Source organism: Agrilus planipennis, unplaced genomic scaffold (genome assembly GCF_000699045.2).
Source record: "Agrilus planipennis isolate EAB-ADULT unplaced genomic scaffold, Apla_2.0 scaffold128, whole genome shotgun sequence".
Classification (NCBI taxonomy): domain Eukaryota; kingdom Metazoa; phylum Arthropoda; class Insecta; order Coleoptera; family Buprestidae; genus Agrilus; species Agrilus planipennis.
In genome coordinates this window covers 749116-775264 of record NW_020438862.1, presented here as the reverse complement: position 1 = coordinate 775264, position 26149 = coordinate 749116, and the positions used below count along the sequence as shown (strand labels likewise).

General features: G+C 35.3%; 1 protein-coding gene across 1 annotated transcript; it reads right to left on the bottom strand.

Moving 5' to 3' along the window:
• Positions 1-990: 990 nt before the first annotated feature.
• Positions 991-24457, bottom strand: LOC108738123 (forkhead box protein E3-like). The gene is made up of 3 exons (XM_018471373.1): positions 23877-24457; positions 16754-16868; positions 991-2933 (listed from the first exon to the last, which is right to left on the bottom strand). The coding sequence occupies exons 1-3, from the start codon at positions 23952-23954 to the stop codon at positions 2044-2046; spliced, it is 1083 nt and encodes a 360-aa protein (XP_018326875.1). The 5' UTR covers positions 23955-24457; the 3' UTR covers positions 991-2043.
• Positions 24458-26149: the final 1692 nt, after the last annotated feature.

The following is a 26149-nucleotide window of genomic DNA, read 5'->3' as shown; positions in this document are numbered from 1 at the left end:
TTGATTTTATTTTTGGGTCGTTTTTTATAATTTTTCGTGGCCCCGGAGTCCCAATTAAAAGCCAAAGGACAGTGACAGCGATAAGAACGCTAATTAACGTAAAAATAACAACAGCATGTTTTCTTCCCATTCTCTTTTTTTAAATTAATTATTCTGATTGAAATTTGGACTCAAAGCAGTATTTGGCATTTTTACAAAATTATTCGCATTATTCAATGGTTTATAATAATTTATTAGCGAAGTGTGGTAGGAAGGTGATGATATGATATAGGTATTATATGAATCGGAAACATAAAGCACAGATGTTACCAAAACATGCGTAACACGGCGCACATAAAGTGCTTACTGCTGATATTTTGAAAAGTGTCATTTAGAATCTTGATGTTTAGTAAACGGAAGCCGAAAGTTACAACAAACAGTATTATCGTACCGTAAATATAATTTTTAAATGGACGAAATTGTTTTTGAATACTCTGTCAAAACAATCCGCTCGTTAACAATTTAACAACTTTGAAGATGCAATATACATATGTATGTGTGTGTGTGTGTGTGTGTGTGTATACACAACATATTCTAAACTTAACACTTAAATACTTACCCACACAATACAGCAAAAGATCGCGCACCAGATCCAGATGCTTCGCATTTCAGATCCATGGGTGTTCTCTTCGTTTTATTTTATTTCAACATAAAATAGGTACTTACTGGTTTATTCCAATTTTGTGATATCTAATTAGTAGACAAGCAACACAAATATCCAGTGCCAGTAGTAATTCGAAATAATTCAAATAATCACGCCAGAAACATTGACATTTACCATTATCCTTACAGTATCTTTCAAAAAATTAATTTTCATTTAAAATCATACAAAAATCTGAACTCAATAACATTTTTTGACTAAAAGACCAAAAGAGAAAATATTATAAATATGTAATAAAATATGTGCTACCTATTTTTTTATGTATATCTATCATATAATAATACTTCGAGTTGATCGTATTTTTTTTTAATTTACAACATATAAATACATGGTACATAACAGACATGTTCTCACATCAAAAGTACGGACGGAATTAAAAGTTTAAACAATAATAAAGTTTTACTTGGCACACATTTATTATTTATCCACGACTACTGAAAATAAGAAAAAATAAGACAAATTAATTTATTCATAAAGCTCACATAACATTAAAGGCGTAAAATATTATTAAATACACTATTGCATTAGGTAATGTACAATAACGCATAAAAATATTTGGAACTGATCGCTGGGGTGCCAAGAAAAGCATTTCTATTTATTATTCGTTAAATAAATATTACTCGTTACGTGATGGGTGTTTGTTATACATAATTTGTTTGAAATATAAAAAACAGGACGTTCTTATTCTATTTAGAACAAAAAAGGAAAAAAAAATAACATTTTATATATCGAAAATTAAGAAAACTAAACAACAACAAATAGAAAAAAAAAACAGGGTCGTACTAAATGTAAATGTTTTCGAGAAATTCGTACCAAAGGTAAACCGTAAGTCTGTAAAGCTGACGCAAAACAAAGTGGACCTAATACGGTGTAAGGTCAAAAATTTGGGGCTCATACTTTATTTCTATTGATTTTACTAATTTCGTTTTTCTTTTTAATGCTATGCATTCTCTTGAAAGTTAGTTAGCTCCTAAAAATCCCCCAATTGAAAATTCATATTGATACCTTTACTGCGTCAGCTTTTCGGCCATATAAATCGTCTTGTCACACTTGCTATTTACCACTAATCGTAAGTGCACATAATAAATACATAGAGGCATGTGCATATAGAGAGCTTGTCACACAACAACATGGCGATGAATAGGATTAAAGAAACACCAAGCACGTAACGCTAAATAACAAAAAATCATTTTTTTTAAGTAGATATAGTCTCGCTTTGAGAGTCGAAAAAGCTCGAATCACAAGGTGTATTTTCTTCTTTTTATACTTTATCTTATAATCATCGCGATCGAGAATGGTTATTATGTTATGGTGGCTCCTGGCGTCTCGATAGGATCATGTCACTAGAACAGATATTGACGATCGGATGGGGGTGAATCGTGGGAACTGGAATATCCGCTTTCGTGGCTCCAATATGGAGTGGTATACCTTTGTACCGCGGAGGAGAATGCGGCCGCCGCAGCCGACACGGACGTAGAAGAAGGATAAGGCTGTTGGGTGTAAGAAGACGGTCCTGCGGCTGTACAATTTTGTAATCCTAACTGGGACTGGCAGCTGGGAAGAGTCAACTGCGCCGATTGTGGAAACCAAGACGTCGGATCATAGTGAGTAGCATAGACGCTTGGCGGTGGAAACATCTCGATATTTCGCGGCAACTGATGTAGACTCCGGGAATTGTCGTACATGATTTTGGAGTTGGCGTAGGGATGTGAGCGATAAGTGGCAGGTCTTTTCATTCTTCTTCGTCTTCTGAAGTTGCCATTTTCAAACATGTCCTCGTAGAGTGGATCTAACGTCCAATAATTGCCTTTACGTTCACCGCCTCCATCGCGAGGTACTTTCACGAAACATTCATTCAACGAAAGGTTATGACGAATGCTGTTCTGCCAACCCTTTTTACATTCCCTGAAATACGCAAAGTTCGAGGTGATATAGCCATAGATTTCGGATAGGGTTGCACGTTTCATTTGCGAAGATTGTATAGCCATGGCTATCAGCGCGACGTACGAATACGGCGGTTTACTTTCCGTACTGCTCGAGGATGGTTGTGGCGACTGGTTGTGGGTGTCTCCCGATGTTGTGTTTCTTTCTTTTTTATCCGTCAAATCTGTAGAATCTGTACTGTGCTGTGTCGTAACTGATGATGTAGACGAAGAGTTGTAACTCGTAACAGACGTCGAACTCGGGACTACTGGAGATGTGGAGTTGGTGACGGCCAGTGACGATGAATTCGCTGAAACAAACAAATTCGATATCCACACGAAGAGTAAAGAGAAGATTTGATTAAACTACTACGTAGTCGGTCTTCATCGATCAATCAATTTCAAAATCAGAGTATCAACCAGAATTGAATTTGTACGAATTCAATAAATTTCATAGCTTAGCTGGATTCCAGTGGACTACGAAATAGAGAACTAAGCTCGTCGGAAGCTCAGGGCGAAAATTTGCGGAGAACATTTGGTTGATACCTACTCCTTCAAGTAAATTATAGCATGTGTGCAATTCCAAAATTCAAACTGCCCCATATACTAATAGAAGGTATTTTGATCTTATTTAGGGTTTTTCGAAATTTGAAGGCCCCCTTCCTTAATCCGCCAGTGGGAGAATCTTTCTTCAAATTTCTTGGGAAAGAAAGAAGATTTGGGAACATTAGGAACGCGAATTCCGCAATTTGCAATAAGTATTTTTGCATTCTACGGAATTATTTGAACAATTTTTACACATAAACAAAACCCAGTCGATAAAAAAAACTGTGGTGTGTAATTGATAAATGATATATTATACAAAATAAGACGTCACGTTTGCTATGGTTCATTAAATCAAAGAACAGCACAAACACTCGCATTGGTAGAGGTAATTCAGAATCCCATGAACTATGCCACACTTTGCGCAGTGACAAAAGCCCCCCCGTTCATTGATTTCTACATTTGTATACCTCACATGATCAACAGCCCAATGATACCTATACGCCAATGATGAGGATTCCGCTGTAAAAAGAGCATCCATTGGATACAGTATCTACCTGTGTCTACCATTCATTCCACGGTCAATTATTCATGTGGCTAAACCTGTTTGGAGGCAATGGTGACAAAGGGTGTGTCTTCGTGGTACCATAGCCGCATATATTTTGAAATTATTCTGATAGGTAGGTGCCTTATTTATCGTGCATTCTAATTGTAATTTTTATCATTATTGGTGTGTTTATTGAGAAAAATGTTAGTCGGTGGCCGAGCCAACGTACGTAGGTACGTAATATATTAGTAGGCTTATTGTATAGGTGATTGCGTGTGTCACGCCCACATAAACAGGTAATTATTTGTTCGCCCTACGCGGCCCTCTTTCTTCGTTCGAACCGTTAAGTAAGTAAAGGTAATGCAAAGCAAAAACGAACGGTAATCGATGACATTTGCGCCAAAGCGTAAACCCCGCAGCGGAGCGGAGCGGAGCGCATAGCGGAGGCGCGGGGTCGAGACCGGCCAATTAATTAATTTATCGAACAATTACGACTAGTGTGCAATGCAATTATATAGTAAATACGTTCGGTAATGCGGACACTCATTGTTTTGCCACGTCGTTGTAATAATAACGTTGTAAAGCGACTCTTGAACGATAACGTAGGTAACTATATTGTGGGTCGAGAGTATCGGGCAGAGAATAATAAGTAGAGTAACAATAATTGCTATACAGTTTAAAGAGCAAAAAATGAAAAATTAAATTTCGAGACCACCTGTATTTGCCAATGCAGTGCATACTTATCGCAACAGGTACCTTTACAGCGGGATTTACTTGAAGGCGGCGCGATGCGTATACGCGCGAGAAGAAATCTCCACTTCTGCCTCATCGTAAAGTAAGCGACAGAAGCGTATCAGGCGACCTGATGCTCTGCAGTTATTTTTCGGCGAGAATTGGTTAGTATTTTTAATAAATTTTGTCAAAAACAAAAACGCTATATTCTGATTTTTTGACAAAATAATTAGGTACTAAGGATTAGTATGTTCGAAAACTAAAGCGCAGAAGTTTATTTGAAATTTTTTCAAGTTTTCCGTTTATACCCATTGAGCCTCACACTTTCAAATCTGGCGACGAATAATTACCTACAATTACAGTATAGGGATTACTTTTATTTATTAATGTCTGGTAAATGTGCAACAACTACGTCGAAATAAGTTTTTTTAAAACTGATTTTTTAAGCGTTGGCGCTCAGTTAACTTGGTATACCACATGGCTTCATAGCCCAATGTAGTAGGTAACTTGTTGCTTTTTAATTGCCTGCATGCAAGTTAGCACAATAAAGTGTCCCATTTTCTGATTTATCTTTCAATTTTACGGAATAAGTAGCTAATTTGATACCGTTCTAGTAAATCAAAATCAACGGTCCGACAAATTGTTCGTTTCGGTTGCCATAGCAACGCGAGCTGGTTTGCTTTATACACAAACAACTGGGTTGACATTTTACCTTTACCGTGTGTGGAATTTTTTATAATAGTTATGAACTTTTGCTACACGTTTCCTTATAACAGCAATAACAATGCTTTCCAAACACGTATGCACACTGATTTTCTATAAATACAGCTTTGTTTTGAAAAGGCTGTCGCGAGCACAGCGACAAATGGGGGATAATCCCGATGGCCACACTGGAACATAGACGAAATGCTATCCTGATATCAAGCTGGAACTATACAGAATACATAGCATGCCTCGAAACAAAAACGGCTATAATTTGTGTCGCTCAAAAATCTTTTATCGGTTTTGTTGCCAGTTTATCATCCAGATATAACGTATCTCAAAATAGAAAAATACGGTAAGGGCTATTAATTTATCGCTTAAAGATTGCAGATACATTTATCTGTTTTGTTGCTGGTCTATCACTCTATCATCCCTTTGTCCAGCGAAAAACTACTGGAGGACCGCCCTTTGAACGCTTCACATTGCGTATCTCGAAATAAGACTGGACAGATGGAGGACAGACTAGCGACAAATTATAGCAGCGTTTGTCATTCTATTTCGAGATACGCTACGTCCAGCATCAGTTACAAGATATCCACCAAGCAAGTATTTTGTCTATTTTCCAGTAACCTGTTGGAGCAACAAATGTTTGAATTTGATAACAAACTAGCGACAAATTATATTCTTTTTCGAGATAGACTAAGATCAGCAACAGTTACACGATATTCATCAAACTACATTTTGTCTATTTTCCAATAACCTGCTGAAGGGACAAATTTTTGAATTTGATAACAAACAAGCGACAAATTGCAGCGATGTTTGTCTATGTCATTCTTTTTCGAGATAGAATAAGATCGGCAACAGTTACAAGATATTCATCAAGCTAGCATTTTGTCTATTTTCCAATAACCTGCTGGAGAGACAAACTTTTGAATTTGGTAACAAATTAGCGACAAATTATAGCGGTGTTTGCCTACATCATTCTTTTTCGAGATAGAATAAGATCGGCAACAGTTACAAGATATTCATCAAGCTAGAATTTTGTCTATTTTTCAATAACCTGCTGGAGGGACAAATGTTCGAATTTGGCGACAAATCATAGCGGTGTTTGTCTACGTCATTCTTTTTCGAGACAGAATAAGATCAGCAACAGTTACACGATATTCATCAAAGTACATTTTGTCTATTTTCCAATAACCTGCTGAAGGGACAAATTTTTGAACTTGATAACAAACAAGCGACAAATTACAGCGATGTTTGTCTAGGTTATTCTTTTTCGAGATAGAATAAGATCGGCAACAGTTACAAGATATTCATCAAGCTAGCATTTTGTCTATTTTTCAATAACCTGCTGGAGGGACAAATGTTCGAATTTGGCGACAAATCATAGCGGTGTTTGTCTACGTCATTCTTTTTCGAGATAGAATAAGATCGGCAACAGTTACAAGATATTCATCAAGCTAGCATTTTGTCTATTTTTCAATAACCTGCTGGAGGGACAAATGTTCGAATTTGGCGACAAATCATAGCGGTGTTTGTCTACGTCATTCTTTTTCGAGACAGAATAAAATCAGCAACAGTTACACGATATTCATCAAACTACATTTTGTCTATTTTCCAATAACCTGCTGGAGGGACAAATGTTTGAATTTGATAACAAACAAGCGAGAAATTACAGCGATGTTTGTCTACGTCATTCTTTTTCGAGATAGAATAAGATCGGAAACAGTTACAAGATATTCATCAAGCTAGAATTTTGTCTATTTTCCAATAACCCTCTCCAGCAACAAATTTTTGAATTTGGTAACTTACTAGCAACAAATTATAGTGCATTTTAGAAATATGAAGCATAACTTTGTTATGCTAGCTTGATATGCATACATGTATTAATTAAAAGTGAGTACATTTTTATAAAATTGGTTACAAGCATTATCATTAGATAATCAAATTGCATAAACATGACAATCGGATTATTAGAAAGTATGTCTACCTCAGATGAGTAATGTTTTTAAGAAAAAGCTCAGTATTTTCATTAACTTGCAACTGAAACACGTTGCGGTGCAATTGTCGCTACCGTGCATTATTAAAAAGCAATCCTAAACGATTAGGTATAATAATAATAATATACACATGAACCACCTATGTGTATTATGTATGGCTGTAGTTCTGTAGTGTGTAGTATGCAAAACAAGCGGTGGTGTGGTATAGTAATATGTGTTTGGGATTGACAGTAGGCGGCGAAAGCAAGTAGCATTTTGTCAGGTGTTGGTTACAAAAGCTTTCGACCTAAGCAAGTTCATTTAAGGTCAAAATCCTTTGTAATGCATTTTTATATGATACGTACATTATGCAATGTGACAGGTCATCTTTACCAGAGATGATGATTTGAAATGAAGAATACGAAATACATTTCAATACCACTTCTAAATTCCAATTTTTTGAGAGTTGTCACACCACCGTGTACATAAATGGATGCCAAAATCCTGATAAGATTCTATTATTGTATATTTCCTACATGAATATCATCAGTCTGTCAAACTACCACACTACATCACAAAAATTGCAAACGATTCACATGAGAATTTAGTGCTTTTAAGTGCTCCATTCTTACTAATATGACAATCAGTGGTGGTTCTGAATGAAAGCTGAGGTAGTCCATCCACGACAAAATTACTGAACGAATTTGTTTCAAAAAGTGTTTACTTATGTTATAATTTTAATAAGTATTTCTGCATTTTGTAAGATCTATTGCCAATATTCGTAATTACAAATTGGTAAAAGCTTTCGCGGTCAGTTAGTAAACTGATCGTGTCTTGATTCGGGTCTAAAGGTCGCCGTCGGTTGGAGTTGCTTCCTAAAGTTTTACTAGCACTAGTGGCGATCTTCTTCAGAGATCCTTCCATCTTCGATACTGGATGTGGATTCAGCTGGAGATAGAAGGACCTCTGAAGAAGCCGGCTACTAGTGCTAGCGAAACCTTAGGAAAGAATTTCAACCGACGGCTCCTTTAGACCCGAATCAGGACATCCGATTTATTCTAAAATTATGCCTTCTTCCCTGTCACACCTACATCAGGAAACTGCTTGAAATAAGTATGAAAAATATTGCTAATACAGTAAATGTGATGTTATAGGCGGATGATGAGGATATCGTGGGTAGAAAAGGTTAGAAATGAAGAGGTATTGGAAAGAATAGGAGAACAGAGGACTCTGTGGAAGTCAATAAAAAATAGGCGAGATAGGTTGGTAGGACACCTTCTTAGGCATGAAGGTCTAGTCAGAGACATATTAGAGGCAGAAACAGGAGTTAGGAGGGGTAGAGGTAGACCTAGATTAGATTACTCTTCGCAAATAGTTAAGGATGTGGGCTGTTCTAGTTTTAGGGAAATGCGAAGTTTAGTCAGGATAGGAAAGAGTGGAGGTACGTGTCCAACCAGTCTTAGGACTGATGACCTTATGATGATGATGATGATGATGACAGTAATAAGATATTTTGCTATTGGAAGTAAAATTATCATTAAAGTTACTGTAACTTTCTGGTTGTCACCAAATTGTTTTTCAGTGTAACGGGTGTGGATATCTACACGACAAAATACACTGGAGGGAGTGTTCTCTTTCGACATTATTAGTATACTTTTTAGTACAAGGGACAAAAATTACAGTGACTTAATGATCATTCTGTTTGCAATGGCATGAAATTTTATTTACAGCTGGATGCTCGAGGAAAGAAAGCATAATTTTGCAGCATATCGAACATAATTATGCATGCTGATAATAGTTCTTCCAGAACCACTGATTATTGAAAAACACCAAATTACAGCGTGCTTACTTTTAGAAATAAGAATTGGCGTGGATGGATTACCTTAGCCTTCACTCACATTATCACCTTAAAAACCAAAGTATTCGATTTTTATCTGTATACGTAAACCTTGCATGAACTTTACAGTAAATCCTTTTTCTTCTTCAAAGTCTAATCGTAAAGCTTTTGATTTTAACGTCGCGTTAAAATTTTGTAGAAATAATTACAGAAAAATTGAGTAACAAAAAGTATCGAAAATAAGAAAACTTGACTCTATAAATTACCTGGATACTTACTAATCGCGGATTGTACTATAGGACGGATGAATTCTCTTTGGTAGGGCGACCGAACGGTATGAAATTTCGACTGGAGGCAATGCGATGATTACTTAGAGACATCATTACTTCTAATTGGTAAAGCTCGCCGAGGGGTAGTAACCCGGCACCCCAACGAAGCCGTTGTTTACTTAAAAGCAACATCAGTTTGCTTGATCGGTATATTTTAGCGACTTGTATAACAGTAGAGCGCGAGCGATAACCCCTGCTTAATAACAACCGTGTATATTATCTAACCTCCTAGCCTTTCGGTTATATTAAAATTTATCACGGATCTTGCAGCCTCTCATTATACATACATCAGTATGTACATGCATATTATACCGTCAACCTTCAGAAATCGAAAAGTTTAGGTACCTACTTTTGATCCCTACGTGAATTTTCATCTCTCTGCAATTTTAAAATAAATCCGAAACAGAAATTTCAAGTACAAAGAATATGTTCTACAATTGTTTCGACAGAGGGATCACTATCAAAAAGTTCATCGCTTTTACGTATTGCCAAATCTCAGAAAATTTACCTCGTAATTATTCAATGATCAAAAATCTCATATCATCCTGTAGTTTGTCGACCACATGAACATTTTAGTCTAACCACTTGTGTCATAGTAATGAGCCAGCATCTCCTCTCTCTGTCTCTCTCAATTCACGTAATCCACATGCCTATACCATAAATATCCTTGATTCTTTCTAAACTGTGGCCGTTGCTTAAGTATTATTTATATCATAGCTTTAGACACATAAAAAAAACATTCTGTGCCGAGTACTTTCTGATTAGGTACTTCTTTTTTTCCGCGTTTTCCATTCAATTTTTTCTGACATTTGAAACAATGCAGAGGAAATGGAAATTGTATGTAGGTACAAATAATGTACATGTTCGGTATGTAATGTATTATATTATCCTTTGGTGCATTTGATGTCTGATTATCCATGGTTAGCTTGTTCATTACACGTAAACCAATTAATCAGCAAACTTGATTAACCGAACGTGCAATTTTACAGCGTCTAAATAATCCCTTGATCGAACAAGCTGTACATAGCAAGGTTCGGTGGATAATAAGAGATTCTACACACAACAATTACACGTTTATTAAACGCAGGTGTACGCTGAGCAATGTTATTTCTTCAACGAGTACTACTTTTCCAGTTGTACGCTTTTTTAACTGCTTCTTGTTATACCACACGGCTATGTATTGTGTGCATAAAGAGCAATGATTGCAGGAAAAAAAAAATTATGCACGAATCGAGAACATGTTTTAAGTCAAATTCGATACTACATATTTCTATTGGAATAATTCGTAACTACCCAAAAAGATTCCGACACTAAACGATGAAAATGGCTGAATTTCTCAGCTGATTCTTGGAGAACCAGGATTAAAAGAATAAATGCAAAATGCTGGCGTATTCCGATTTTATGGCGATTCGTTACCTTAAATTGCTAACATCTTCAATGATCGCTATTGATAAGTTGATTGATTTCCACTGAAGAAAATTTAACAAACCAAACTGACAAAATTATTCTTCTAGCTGGTTCTCCCTTGACCAGCTGAAAATTCAGCAAAATTTCATGTCATATACAGTATAACACACACTTGAAAGCATGTAAGATAAATTTTGGCGAAACGGGAATAGGATGGTTGGCGAAATAGTAAAGTTATAACCAAATTTACGTTGTAATGTTTAGGAACAATGGCGGTTTGTCCATAAGAAATGCGAAGTTTCAAAAACCATAAAATTTTTCCTTGAAGTCGTAATTTGAAATTTAATCATTACAACCCTCCCAAGCATAAGTCAGTCTTTAGTAGTTAAATATACGTACTGTATTTAAAACGCCTTTGAGCCAACTATAACGCGAATTAGCCGTAACATCTACAAGACACCATTTGATCTTGATAATAAATTGTCGCGAATAATTGAAAATAAAATTACTAAGGATAGTCTATAAAATAATCTCAATAAGAATTTCACTCTTCCGAACCCACCCCTCCATTAAGTTTTATGAATATTAATAAGTCGTGTTGTTATTGTTAAAATAAAAAATATGTATGTTTATTATGCTCTTTTATTCACACGCAGAGTTATTATATAGAACAAGTTTTGAAAGTGTGATAAGCCATCCTTGGCGCCAATGGGGTCACTTTGCCTGTCTCCGAGGACGATTATGCGCGTGTACAATATTATGTAGATATTAATAATAACGTGATGTTGGACTGGACTGATAACAAATAAATAACTTTGCAATATTAAGAGATAAATTTAATGTACTTACATATTTTTTCTTAAAAAAAAAAAACCCATGCGGAACACTTTTTCGATTACCTACATATATTATATGTAGGAATTACTAGAGATATGAATTACTGGATAAATAATACGAAATGAGAAATATCTGTTTTAATTTTTTGTTTTATACGCCTTTTCTAAATATTAATTTGAATTTAGATAGTTTTTACACCTATTTTCTACTTTTATCCCTACTATGTTAGAAGTTACGTTGCGAGAAGTTTTATGATTATGCACATCATGACAATGCAAAAATTGTTAAATAAATAATAGTAAAACTTTTTGTATTGTGTATTTAGGTACTTCTTGATCAATTAAGTGGTTATCAGAGGTCGCAGAGTTGGTCAGTGACGTGTTATAGAACGTCATTGATTCCTCTTTTTCTGCTGTATAATGATGGTAATAATAACGACTGATAACAGCGAATGTGTAATCTAACAAAATAATAAAATGAGCAAGTGCTAATGCTGTTACTCAACAAACACAATCAACGAGATTGATAAATAAATAAGTAATTTATGATACAATTATGTATGTCGTTTAGCCGTTTCAGAATAAGTGAAACTTGTAAACAATAACATTATTCTCTTATGTACGCAAGATAGTTTACTAACAATCGGTTGTCTAAATGTAAATCATCGTACGTATCATTAGCAATTATTTGTCAATATTTATAGGAATATGTAAACTATTTGTATTTATACGGCTTATGACTGGCTATAACATATACAAAACACACACAGCAAATAATGTACATATATACAAAAAAACTGAATTTTATTCCAATTAAACTGTTAGGCCAGGTAATTATTAATAAAAAAAAAACATGACGTACACACAGAAAAATAGTTTCCCCTAAACATTTTTGCTATTATACAAATCTTATCATCATCATAAGGCCGTCAGTCCTAAGACTGGTTTGACACGCACCTCCACTTTTTCTATCTTGAGCTAATCTTTGCGTTTCCCTAAAATTAGAACAACCCATATCCTTAACTTTTTGCGAACAATAATCTAAGTCTACCTCTACCCTTCCTAACCTCCGTTTCTGCCTCTAATATGTCTCTGACTAGACCTTCATGCCTAAATAGGTGTCCTACCACCTCGCCTATTTCATATTACCTTCCATAGAGTTCTATGTTCTCTCACTCTTTCTAATACCTCTTCATTTCTAACCTTCTCTATCCACGGTATCCTCATCATTCCCCTGTAACATCATATATTTCGAATGCTTCTAACCTATTCCGCCATCTGTTTACTGTCCATGTTTCGCACCCGTACAGCGCCGCGCCCCAAACACACCTTTAACAAACCTTTTCGAATTTCTAAATCAATTAATCGTTCGGGGCATAGAAGTGACTTCTTTTATTGAAGGCGACTCGACCCTGTGTTATCCTCTGTTTTATATCCCTACTACTCCTTCCGTTCTAACTTTTCTAATTTTTTCGTCTTGCTATCTTTATATAAGCTATTTTTGTCGATTTTCTAAAAAATGCCTTCACAAATCACTCCAATTAATAATGAAGTATCAATATTTCAAATAATATCTGAGTTTGTACAATAGCAATGTCCACACCTGGTGAAAATTCCTACACACCCGCGACTAACACCCTGACTAAAGCGTGTCATGTACGTAATTCTTTTTATTGTTCGAATGGTCTTCTACATTACAATTTCGTCGTATTGGATCGATAAGAAAAGCAAAAGCCGACACTTTTATGATTATTAATTATAAATGTATCACCTTCGTATGTACATGCAGATACGGACTGCATCAAGTTGTCGTATTCTCATAAGTTTCACGTTACATTTGCAATGTTTATGTAAGGTTCTGATACGTTACTAGGAAGTTTGTTTAATTGTTGTTTTGACATTTGATAACGAGGCCCACCAAACAATAGGCACTACTTAAATAATGGTCTCGATATCCTTTGAACTGTAAACGATAACTTAATGAAATAATCATTAAATCAAATAAATACAAATACCAACAACGAACGCCAAACGGCACAAAACTTGTTAGTGTTCGTTTATTTTATCAGTTAAAAATAAAACTGATTTGATGTAAAAAAAATTACCTACCGTAAAATTATTGAGAGATTGTGTTTACGTCACCGTCATGGACTGTAATGGCAATTGTAGGTACCTACCCACATAATTGTCTAAAAAAAATTTAGCAGCAGAATATTGTCTTTATTTCGGTCTCATAAATAATTTATAGAAAGTCCATAAAGCCAACTGGCCGCAAAAAAACAATTTCATAAAATACGAGGTTACGTTAATTGTAGTTATTATTTTTTATAATAAAATGAGATAAATCTGAATAAAACATATAAGAGGAAGAAACGGAAGTTAGGAAGGGTAGAGGTAGACCTAGTTTAGATTACTGTTCACAAATAGTTAAGGATATGGGTTTGCTAAAGCTTTAGGGAAATGCGAAGATTAGCGCAGGATAGGACTACTTGTAACTTACGTAGCGTTCAATTGACATTATAGGCCTTTGATAAATTTTAATTGTGTGGCAAAAATAAAGATGGTTAATTTTCAGTTAGATCTTTTTAGAAGTTTTGCCTTTTTTGCATAGTGACTACTATCGGATTACACTCGATAATTGTAAGATGAAGAACATAAGTCATACGACCCACGTTATTCTCTCCTTATGATATGAGGCAAAATTTACGAAAGAAGCCAAGTTAGACACAATAACAAATTTCACCCCCTTTAGTTTACTACCCAAAAACTTTACTTCTAATGCGTAACTTACGTTTTAAGCATAAATCTAATTAATTGTCAACTGTCTTGGATGTCTAATACGTATGATTTAATTTTAATTAATTGGCTCATTTGATTAGTAACGAGTAGGTAGAAGTGTTTTTTAAAAAAAGAAAAAAATGCTCGTAATACATTCCGTTTTATTCGTGTTTGATTTACAGTTTTTCTCCGTGATATAATAAATTGTTCTTAACTTTATAACGCCTGATTACAATTACAAGAAATAAAAAAGTTTTTTTTTTTTACGTCTTTTACTGGCTCATGTACATTACGACAAGCACGCCCGGGTCTAATTGCCTGCCACCTTTGTTTATAGCCGTAATTAATTGACAATGGTACAATCTACGACCCACGGACAACTTTTCATAAGTTTAGCGACAATAAACTAACTTTTCTTCTCACGATGATAATAATACCTAAAATATATGCTGGCGTTTATCTGAATTTTATATGAAAACATACTTTTTAACATTTAAAGGATATATTTTATACCTAGATATCAGGTTTAGATTTTACTGCAAATTACAGTAGTAACGAAGAAAAAAAATCCCCAAAAAAGTTATTTACATAACACGATTATTATTTCGCCTTTTATTATATACTTTATTCACGGTGAATTTTGTGTCCCCTTTTCTAGCACCTGTCGCGCATCGTTCATCCTATACGTATGCAGATGCGCTGTAACATTACACCGATTCTCTCTTTCCTAAGTGATCTATTTATCTTCCTGCCCTCTTATAAAGACATTTATCCACAGTTTTAAAAGCACGGCTGACGGAAAACACTCGAAAATCGGAAATTACACGCCGACGAGAACGGAAACAGAAGTTTCAATAATAAAGCTCGAAGCTGAAAAATGTAAACTATTATTTTAAATTACCTATAGAAACGTTGTTTTTGATGAACTGATGCTGTCTTGATTCGGGTCTAAAGGTCTGTCGTCGGTTCCTAACGTTTCGCTAGCACGAAGTGGCGGAAGTTCTTTAGAGGTTGGATCCACCATAGGAGATGGAAGAACCTCTGAAGAAGCTCACCACGTTCGAATGCAACTCCAACCGACAACACACGTTTAGACCCAAATCAGGACATCATCAGTTTACCTACTTGCCCCGAAAACCTTTACAAATTAATTTTTGATATTGTACGGCACAAATTTTGAATAAATGATCGGTAAATAACAAAAAAATCTACACAAAAAGGAACAAAAACTCGTAAACCAAAGTTGAAAACTTCTTTTACCCATTTTCTGAGTTNTCGGTTCCTAACGTTTCGCTAGCACGAAGTGGCGGAAGTTCTTTAGAGGTTGGATCCACCATAGGAGATGGAAGAACCTCTGAAGAAGCTCACCACGTTCGAATGCAACTCCAACCGACAACACACGTTTAGACCCAAATCAGGACATCATCAGTTTACCTACTTGCCCCGAAAACCTTTACAAATTAATTTTTGATATTGTACGGCACAAATTTTGAATAAATGATCGGTAAATAACAAAAAAATCTACACAAAAAGGAACAAAAACTCGTAAACCAAAGTTGAAAACTTCTTTTACCCATTTTCTGAGTTTTTCAATAATTTGGACAATCAAAGTATCAATAATAATATATGTTTTAGCAAACAGTTTTGGTAGATGCTTTTTTTGGTTTAATTGAATCGGTCTTCACTTGATGAAGATCGAGCTACATGTTGAATATAATAAAAGTTAAGGGTTAGTAATCTTTACTATTTTTTTATTAGTATTTGTGTGACCGCTGTGATTTCTGGTCAGCAAGGATAGTTTGAAATTAGTCTGAAGAAGACGCAGTGTACTGAAACAGCTGTCACAGAATTAAAAATAAAAAAAATAGTGAAGATTACCAACGCTTGGCTTTTATTACCTATACATATTCAGTATATACCGCAACCTTCATCAATGAAGAAAAAAGCATCTACCAAAACTGTTTGTCAAAACTTATATCGTCACTGATACTTTGGTTGTCCGTATTCTTTACTATATGAATCCTCATTACATTACATTCTGCCTCACCAGCGTTCAGTTAAATAGCGCTGTTTTCTTAACTGCCTGGCCGTATTAGAAAACGCCAATTTTTTTGGAACGGTCGCAACATTATGTTTCTATGTCCACGTATTAATGTCGTTCTTGTGTTTTTTAGTGTGACACACAGGTACGTGTCAAAACGAGCGGTTTTCGTGTTCGGGACATTGCACCATTGCCACCAGACGCAAATCCAGCACGAAATTTCTATTTATGACCGCAGGTTTAAACAGACTATTAACCTTAAATGGTTTTCGAATATACTACTCGTAGCTACGAAATTTTACTTTCCGACTACTATTTTTTTTGGAAAACTAAGTACCTACCAATATTCTCTCCTACTTATCATTAAAATATAAAGTTTTTTATCGTCAAATAAACTTACATGCACCATGAAGGTGAATTGAGGAAATGGCTGATGTAAATGAGGGTAGTGTGTAGTTATTTACTCCCGGTTCACTCTTAATTTTCTGAATTTCTCCGTTGAACTTGACTATCTCCTGCAAAAAAAAAAAAACAAAATCACATTAAGTATACATAGATGTAGGGTAATATATAGAAAAAAAAAATGTGATACATCGACTAGGAATTGGACCAGAGACTCATCGAATGCATATGAATTGTTCTGATTGTAACAATTTTAGGTTTTTGGTTGTTTTAATTCATTTTTTCAAAAGTTTGAGTTAATTCATTTTATTTAATTTGGTCGAATTGATTGATTAATTAATTGAGTGTGGTAGGTCTATAATTAATCCTTCTACTAATCTGTATCGCACTATATAAATGACAACAATATTCGTTGTGATAACGCTCCAGTATTATTACTTCGCTAATCGTGTAATTGTATATTATATTAATATTATGTTGATGAACTTCGGTGGCATGGGAGACGAAAGAGCAGGCATTCAGATTCACGATCAGGATCAGTATGTAAGTACCGTCCGCGTTCGTGTTAAAGAATAGCTTCGCAATGTAACTTTTTGATAAAAATAGCGACAACGCGAATTTTATAAGACATAAAATGAGTTGGCAAGTCAGCTGAAAAATCCATTTGTCTTAAATACCTTTCGTACCTATAATAAAAATTTTATGAGTTACAATCAGTACAAACGAGTATTTTAATATTACAACCTGCCTAATAACTTACATGTAAACTGCTCAAAATAATTAGATATTTTTTAACTTTTTAATATTACCGCATATATTACATATAGAGATATGATTTGTTTGAAATGGTACTATTTGAGATACAAAATGCAAAAGACTTATTTTTGTTTTTTATTTTAAAAACGCCTTTTGTGTTTTGTGGATAGTTTTTAAACGTGTCTACTTATTTGAAAATGTTTACTAAATGATGTAAATTGCAGTCGATTCAAATTGATTTGAACCATTCAGAACCGGGCAAAAACCTCATTAAAACTGATGTAGTCCTTGAAACCCTAATTACACTTCAAAATCGAAGGACTTGGAATTGTCAGTTATTTCGAAAGAAATTAGATTCAAATCCGTAAGAAATTTGAAAATGTTTGAAGCACTTTTTTGCAGTAAGTTGTACTTGTTCATGAAATAGCTTGAAATACATTACTGCCAAGCCCTGAAGGCACATTTTCAAGCATAAAGTACCTAAGGCTTCGGCCTGCTCTGATTCTATTACAGAGTTATAAATGATTGTATAACACAATTTGACTCCAATAGAAACATAGCCATTTTGCCAACTAAAGATAAGATTTTTTTGCGGAAATGATATAGTAATTATCTTATTATTGTTAGCGAGTTACGTACGTTACGAGAATAGGTTTAAAACAACAATAATATGTATACAGGGTTTATATTTTATATATCGGAATGAACAAAGAAAGCATCTTACAACTGTGACTGTAATATTAACATTCGACAATCCATACATCCAAGTCCAAACAAACAATCTTCATGTTAAAATAATTAAGATAAAACCTGCCTACCCAGTCAGAACTACAGTTTATCCTGAAATCGGGTTTAGCTGGTTAGTAAGTCATTTATAAAATAAGTCACTTAAAATTTCGTTTTTTGAGAACTCGCCCTTCGTCACGTTGGACTGTGCAAAATTCTCACCAGCACTTCCAAAACTCTAAGCTCAAAGCTCTCACTTAATATATTTTAGTCCTTAAAGCCACAGTTACGAGGGTGGATTGATAAGTTTCCGGCCTAACCAAGAGATGACGCCACTAGGCCTACCTTGAGGTGACATTCTATAGTACCATCCTTGGATAGCTTGTAGCTATAGTTTCAGCCCGATCTCCTTGCTAGTGTAGGTTTGACAGCACGCTGAACAAGACGCCTCTGTGGTTTTCGTAAAAATGGAAAAGCAGGAAAATCGTGCTGTCATCAAATACTTTTATTTGAAGGGGTTAACGCCGAAGGAAATTAAAAAAGAGATGGACTCAACACTGGGGACATCCTCCCCGTCATATTCAACCGTTAAGCAGTGGGTTTCCGAGTTTAAAAAGGGTCGTGTGAGCACCTCTGATGGGCCTCGCTCAGGACGCCCCGTTGAGGTCACAACTCCAGATATGATCGAAAAAATTCATCAAATAGTGCTGGGAGACCGCAGATTGAAAGTGCGTGAGATAGCTGAGACCTGTAAGATGTCATATGAACGTGTGCAACATATTTTGCACCAACATTTGCATATGGAAAAGCTCTGTGCAAGATGGGTGCCGCGTTTGCTAACAGTCGACCAAAAATTGATTCGAAAAAACATTTCTACCGCAAATTTGTCATTGTATAAGCGTAATCCAAGCGAATTTTTGCGTCGATTCGTAACCGTTGACGAAACGTGGGTCCACCACTACACTCCTGAAACCAAAGAACAGTCTAAACAGTGGATTGGACCAGGGGAACCAACTCCAAAGAAGGCAAAAACAATTTTTTCGGCGAACAAGGTTATGGCTACTGTTTTTTGGGATGCAAGAGGTATTATATACATTGATTACCTTGCAAAGGGTAATACTATCACTGGTCAATACTACGCAGACTTATTGCAACGTTTGAGCCACGAGGTGAAAATTAAACGACCTCATCTGGCGAAGAAAAAAATCTTGTTTCATCACGATAACGCACCAGCGCACACGTCAATCGTTGCGACGGCTAAAATCAACGATCTAAAGTTTGAATTGATGCCGCACCCTCCTTACTCTCCAGACCTAGCCCCGAGTGACTATTTTCTGTTCCCTAATCTCAAAAAATGGCTTGGCGGTAAGAGATTTGCGGACAATGAAGAAGTAATCGAAGCTGTAAATGGTTATTTTGAGGAGCTTGACGAATCAGTCTATAGAGATGGCATTAATAGACTGGAACACCGCTATGAGAAATGTATCAGCCTTGGAGGAGATTATGTTGAGAAATAAAAAAAAAAAATTTTTAAAAACCTTGTTTTTCTTGGTCAGGCCGGAAACTTATCAATCCACCCTCGTACATTTTAAAATCGAGTGAAAGAGTTTGAAGCCCTATGAACTACAAAATACAAAGCACCTGATACATCTACGTACAAATGCGACCAGTTTTTGGGTAGTTTTATCGATTCGAGATGACTTATTTCAACTTCAGACTAAAAAAGATCCCCGGAGTTGCTCGTGTTATATGTTCAAGAGAGATCAGGATGTTATTTACCTAATTATGTTAGTTTTTAAATTGTTGTGATCATGAATACCATTAAATATCAATTAATGCAAGGGCTGACTTTCTTGAGGATACCTACCTGCAAATATAGATGCGTAATTACTAATTAGGAAAATGGTGCGGCTCTAAGCAGTTACATGTGACATTAAGAAAAATAGCATTAATTCGCTCATATTCGAGAACTTATAATAACAATTGAATTGCTTTTTACTTAGGTAAATTATACCTGCCTACCAACGCTAATTGTTTTTTCACTAGCATGAAGGTGTAAAAGTGTTATCGACGTATTATCTTCAGTTCAATGGAAAATTATAAAGTCATAACGTTTTAAATACTTATATCTTTATTTTGTCTTTATAGCCACTTGGCCATAATATGACGATTCAATACATATTAACCTACCATCGTATAACTACGTGCATCCAGGTGTAAAACGATTGTACCTACATGATTCTACTGCGGACTCCATGACAAAAAAAATGATAATCTCGCCATTCAATTCGTTCTACGTAAAAAAACGATTATCAGTATTGGTAACTTCGATTATGGCATTCAATGAAACAAAATTAAATCCGTGAAATATGTTTTTATTTATTTTATGTTTGCCTGTATGTAATGGTCTAATGGTACAATTAAATGAAAGAGAACGTATTTCAAGTAAACATAAGTATGCACATCCCTAGCATTTTTATTACCAGTTGTTCATGCTGTTCTGATTCGGGTCTAAAGGCCGTCATGTGTTTGAGTTGTTTCCTAAAGTTTCGCTAGTGGTTCACATCCAGCATCAGATATAGAAGGACCTCTCGTGCTAGCGAAACGTTAGGAAGTAACTCCAACACACAACAGCCTTTAGACCCGAATCAAAACAGCATCAGTTCACCTACTTGCCGCGAAAGCCTTTACCAATTTGTCAAAGCAATTATTGATTAAACTAGATTAATATTAATAAATAGGATACAGTGCTATACTTGTGATTTTACATTGTCATCTTTAAGGAACTCGAAGTGTTTGGGGTTGTATGGGTCACAAATTGGTTACGTTACAAAATTCCATATGAAACACTAAAAAATCCCTAAAGATCCCACAGAATTATTGTTGATAAAATTCGATAGCCCTGCCTCCAGTTCCCCAGAGGTGTTACAATTGCAACAGCTGAAAGGAGTTTTTCAAAAAATCCCAAACTGATTAAAAAGTATTTTTTATTGGGGCAAAAACGACTATCGCACTTATCAATACTCTCGATAGAATGAAAATCTAACTAATAAAAAGAATACACTGATAACATTAAATGCTACTCTCATTTTCGATGACGCCCGAAAGGACCTTTGTCTTAAGAGTTATTCAGGACTAATAAAAAATGCAGAAATTTCGGCGGCATACATCAAACGCGCCTGCATGTTATTGCTTATTACAAGGAGTCTGCACTTATTTCACAGATCATCGCCGCATAATATGATTAGGTACAAAAGGTGGTCTGTTGGTACATGATACGCGTAAACGAACCACTTATTGGTCATTGTCATTACGTTCAGAAAATCAACTTCTTTTACATATGTACAGCTTGGAATCAAAGATATCGAAAACTTGAAATAAAGGATACACAAAATTTTTAAATACAGTTTTTTAAAGGAAAAAAGGGGACGTAGCCATTTAAAATACGTAATGGAATTTAGTTAATTTTGCAAATACATCAAATAATTCACATCTCTATATTACAAATTAATATGGCAGACAAAAATTACAAAAAAAAAAAACGTGTACGATTTGATTGTAAGGTTTTGCATTTTTTTTTTTATCAGAAAGTCAGCTACAAATCGTACATTTGTATTTAGCTGTTGTAGGTACAATAAGAATAATGTTTTATAGCAATATAGCAATTAGTCAGTCATAGTCATGCGACCAAATTAAAACATACAAGCGACGTACAAATAAACAAACAAGTGTCAACAAATTTGTGTGTAGAAGAAATAAAAAAAATTGTATGTAACAGTTTAATAAACATTCCAATTTCAGTATTAAATATAACATTTGATAAGGGCATGCAATAACGAACAAATTTTACGAGCTGACGTCACTGAGGCATTATACACACTGTAGCTACCCGTGTGGATATTACCTGTACATACAGTAATCTGATCGAGCCATTGTAATATTTTCTAAGAATTGCGACTTCTTATATCTACAGGTATATATTATATTTTAATACACATACCTACCACACATGAATAATGTACATTTTTATTTAAGTACAAAGTCGACGTATTATTCTCGCGCTTTGACGTGGTGCATAAGCAGAAATAACCCTAATAAGGACACTCTTCTATACAGTGTCCTTCAAACGCCACTGTCCTTGATCATAATTTTGGCGGATCTCTGGACAAATGCCCCAAATACCATTATAGATAATTTTTTAGTTTTCACGGATAATAGGCGAGATACGCTGGTAGGACACGTTCTCAGGCATGAAGGTCTAGTCACAGACATATTAGAGGCAGAAACGGGAGTTAGGAGGGGTAGATGTAGACCTAGATTAGATTACTGTTCGCAAATAGTGAAGGATGTGGGTTGTTCTAGTTTTAGGGAAATGCGAAGATTAGCTCGAGATAGAAAAGGGTGGAGGTGCGTGTCCAACCAGTCTTAGGACTGACAACCGCACGATGATGATGATAACTTTTAGTTAATTTAAATCAATTAACACAGTATATTAGTTGGTAGGTAAGTGCATAAAAACTATACAAATACATACATATCGATGTTAAAACGATTAATAGGTACTGTCCTTGACCTCCTTATTACAAATCCTTTTCGAAATTGCGTACTTAGAAATAAATTAGATATCTATNTCCATATATATATATATACACATAAAGAATATTATTAAGCGAATCTTTGCAACATATGCTGATGTTGGGAAATTTTTTTATAGTGAGTGTGTGACACACTTTTAATTATTGCAAATGATCTAATTAGCAAACAATAAATTAAAAAATAGGTGTAGTAAGGATTCAAAGAAACATGAAAACAGGAACATTTTCTTACTTATAGAGATCAATAGGACATTTGTAAATTTTCGATCAACATTACTTATATTGTTTTCAATCCGAAAACTGGCTGGACACGTATAGATATGTATTGAGAAAATTTTCGCATTTTTCGAAAACTGGAACAAATCTTGTACATTTCCAACTGTTTGCGAACAATAATATAATCTAGGTATGCCTTTTCCCCTCTTAATTCCTGTTTCTGCTTCTACTATGTTTCTTAATTACTTAGCTCTTCACATCTGAGGTGTCCTATCGACCTATCTCCTCTCTTTCTTATTGACATCCACCACATCGTCCTCAGCTCTTTTACCGATCGTTCACGTTTCTCATCCAAAAGGAGCCGTGTTCCAAAACTCCATACATTCTGATTTTTTTTTCGGATTTTGAAACTAACCGATCATGGGTAGGTAGAAAAGCTTTTCTAGTGTTTTCTATGTATATTATCCTCAGCGGGTTTTCCACCCTAATGAGTTTTCTGACTTCCTAAATATCGAAAATCGACCAGTTCTACTTCTAGTTTTTCATCTCCTAATTCTAGTCTGTAGATTCAAGTGTAATATTTTGATAAACCGAGGAACTGTTTCAAGAAAATTGCAAACGACGCTGACAACGCGACTCTCAGCGACGGCCGACGGCGCTGGGATCTATAGTACATTCAGAATTCTACCACAGTATGTTCCGGTAAAAAAATTGTATTGTAGTATGTAAAATACCTGTCCTTCGTGTGGATGGTGTAAAATTGGGCAGTGAGGTACTGTAGATATACACATCACAAGTACTTTAACAATTTTAAAAAAAGTAACTTACGCTGGGCATTATATGGGATGATTGAAGGGCGGCTGTTCTGCTGGATGTGAAATTTAACGCTTCAGGAATCTCGTTCATCTTTAGGGCACTTTCACTAACTAATTATTATTCATAACTGATATTGAATACGCTGAATGCAAATTTACGAACTTAATTGATAGAAACGCACACAGTACTTGATGTTTTTTATTGATGTTTATTACTAACGGTAAGAGTACAGAGTATTTATTTACGTTGTTTTTTTTTCACAAGACCGTGGGAAAACAAACAAAAAAATTTAAAAATATGATAAACACATAAACGTTTATAAATACGCGAGCGCACCAACAGAAATAATAATTTATTTTAATAATAAAATATGCGAAAAAGAAGTTCGGGGTAAGTACTACCTACGGATTAGTAAGTCTAAAGTCGCGAGCCGCGATACACCGTTGCGCGTCCGCCGCGTCCTGTAAAACATTGGCTGAACATTGGCCGCTCCAATAATAAAAAAATGCGTATTTTGTAAACAATACGACTTCGTGCGGCATTTGCACCGACTTCTAAAAGAGCCCACACTTTTGGCCGCGCACTCGCAGTACTTGTACGAACCAGTCTCCACGGGTGCTATCAAGGGGGCCGGCCTGACACCCCACCAAACCTAACGTTACACGATCAAGCGCCGCCTCCCTATTATAATGTCTCAATCCCAGCTAAAACCCTAAAGTAATCCGGCTTTTATGGTGTACGTATAGCCATAATTACAGCCATACTTAAGTGCCCATACGGGCCAACCCCTTTCTCGTTAGATACTTCTAACTGTGGTAAAGGCACCTAATTAGCATGCATGTTTGTGCCGCACTCGGTTTACCATGACAAAAACGCCACTTTTCAGGTAAAGACGGTTGAAAAACGGTAAAAGGTGCGTAAAATGCCGTAAAGGTGGTCCATTTACTTGTAAAGGAGTCGGGTTTTGTAAAATTTCATTCGGCCTTATGAATAAAAATGGCAAAAACGCGTTTTTACCTTGTAACGCACAGGGCTGCAACTGCAATCGGGAATTAGCTGGAATTACCTGAGACGTCTAACCAAAGATTGAAACTAACTAAATGACCTTCTTCAGATGACTAGACAATTCTAGTAAAGGAGTAGATAAACGAAGTATTAATGTTTTCTAGGGTGGTAGACCGTACTCAATGGTGTGTGTCGAAAACACTTGTGCTTAATTAATAAATTTGCAATGGGGGTGTAGATTCCCATTACACAAGAGCCTTCGTGAGGTAATTAGATAACTACAAAATGGTACAAATGCTGTAAAAAATATAGTACCTACAAATATTACGTAGCAATATTTAATTATAAATCAGGATTTTATTTAGGGGGGTTGTCCAGAAAAAGGTGCATTCAATCTTTTGCTAGTACACTTACATACTGGAGGTAACCAAGGTAAGGGAAAAACGCCCCAGGACCGTTTTTTTGAGGGTGGCCGAAAATTTGGAACTTATCAAAATATAAAAAGACATTTCGAAAGAAAAAAAAATTGGCGGTCCCATTACTCTGTAGTTTCGGAACCGAATTTTCTCTCGGAGCAACTGCCCCATCTGGTCCTACATAGGCACTTAAGCATATATTTCTGCAGATATTACGTTAGTTACCTATATTACTAGAACTGAAAACGGAAAAATTGAATGATTTCGATATTGCTGACCAGGCAATAACCTATAAAAATAATAGTAAGTGTTACAAAACACACATTCGTACAATTACACCTACAAAAATACCTAATAGGTAGACATACTCTTACAATAAATTGCCTTGTGCTTAATCAGCAACATTTCAACACGACACACTTTTTATACATAGATACATCATAACATCATATATACTACAATTACACACTATTAATAAATTAGTTCAAAATAAAGGAACGATAGATATGTGCATGTAGATGTAAAATGAAAAAAAAAAAAAAGAAAAACAAACAATAAAGCACGTTGCAAGAAGTGAAGGATCGCGTTACCTTGGTCCCTGGACGTGTCCGATTGCACGATCGATGATGATGGTCTTTTTAGTCCGTGACGTTTCGAACGAATGAACCGACCAATTTTCATGTCCGTTTCATATCGTTCTAGGTATTACAGTTCTATATAATACTACTTCCACATAATAACGTACCTACATATATAGATCATTGAACTAAACTTTTGATTTTGATCTTCGAACGTGATTTAAATCGAATCGCGAGAATGTAATGCTATCCTTATAAATAATTCTAGGAACTAATGACCACTTGA

Coding starts and splice junctions, on each gene's coding strand:
- LOC108738123 (XM_018471373.1), bottom strand. CDS start 23,954: ATGAACGAGATTCCTGAAGCGTTAAATTTCACATCCAGCAGAACAGCC. Junction 16,869..23,876: donor CATCCCATATAATGCCCAGC/GTAAGTTACTTT, acceptor TTTTTTTTGCAG/GAGATAGTCAAGTTCAACGG. Junction 2,934..16,753: donor AATTCACCTTCATGGTGCAT/GTAAGTTTATTT, acceptor TGTTTGTTTCAG/CGAATTCATCGTCACTGGCC.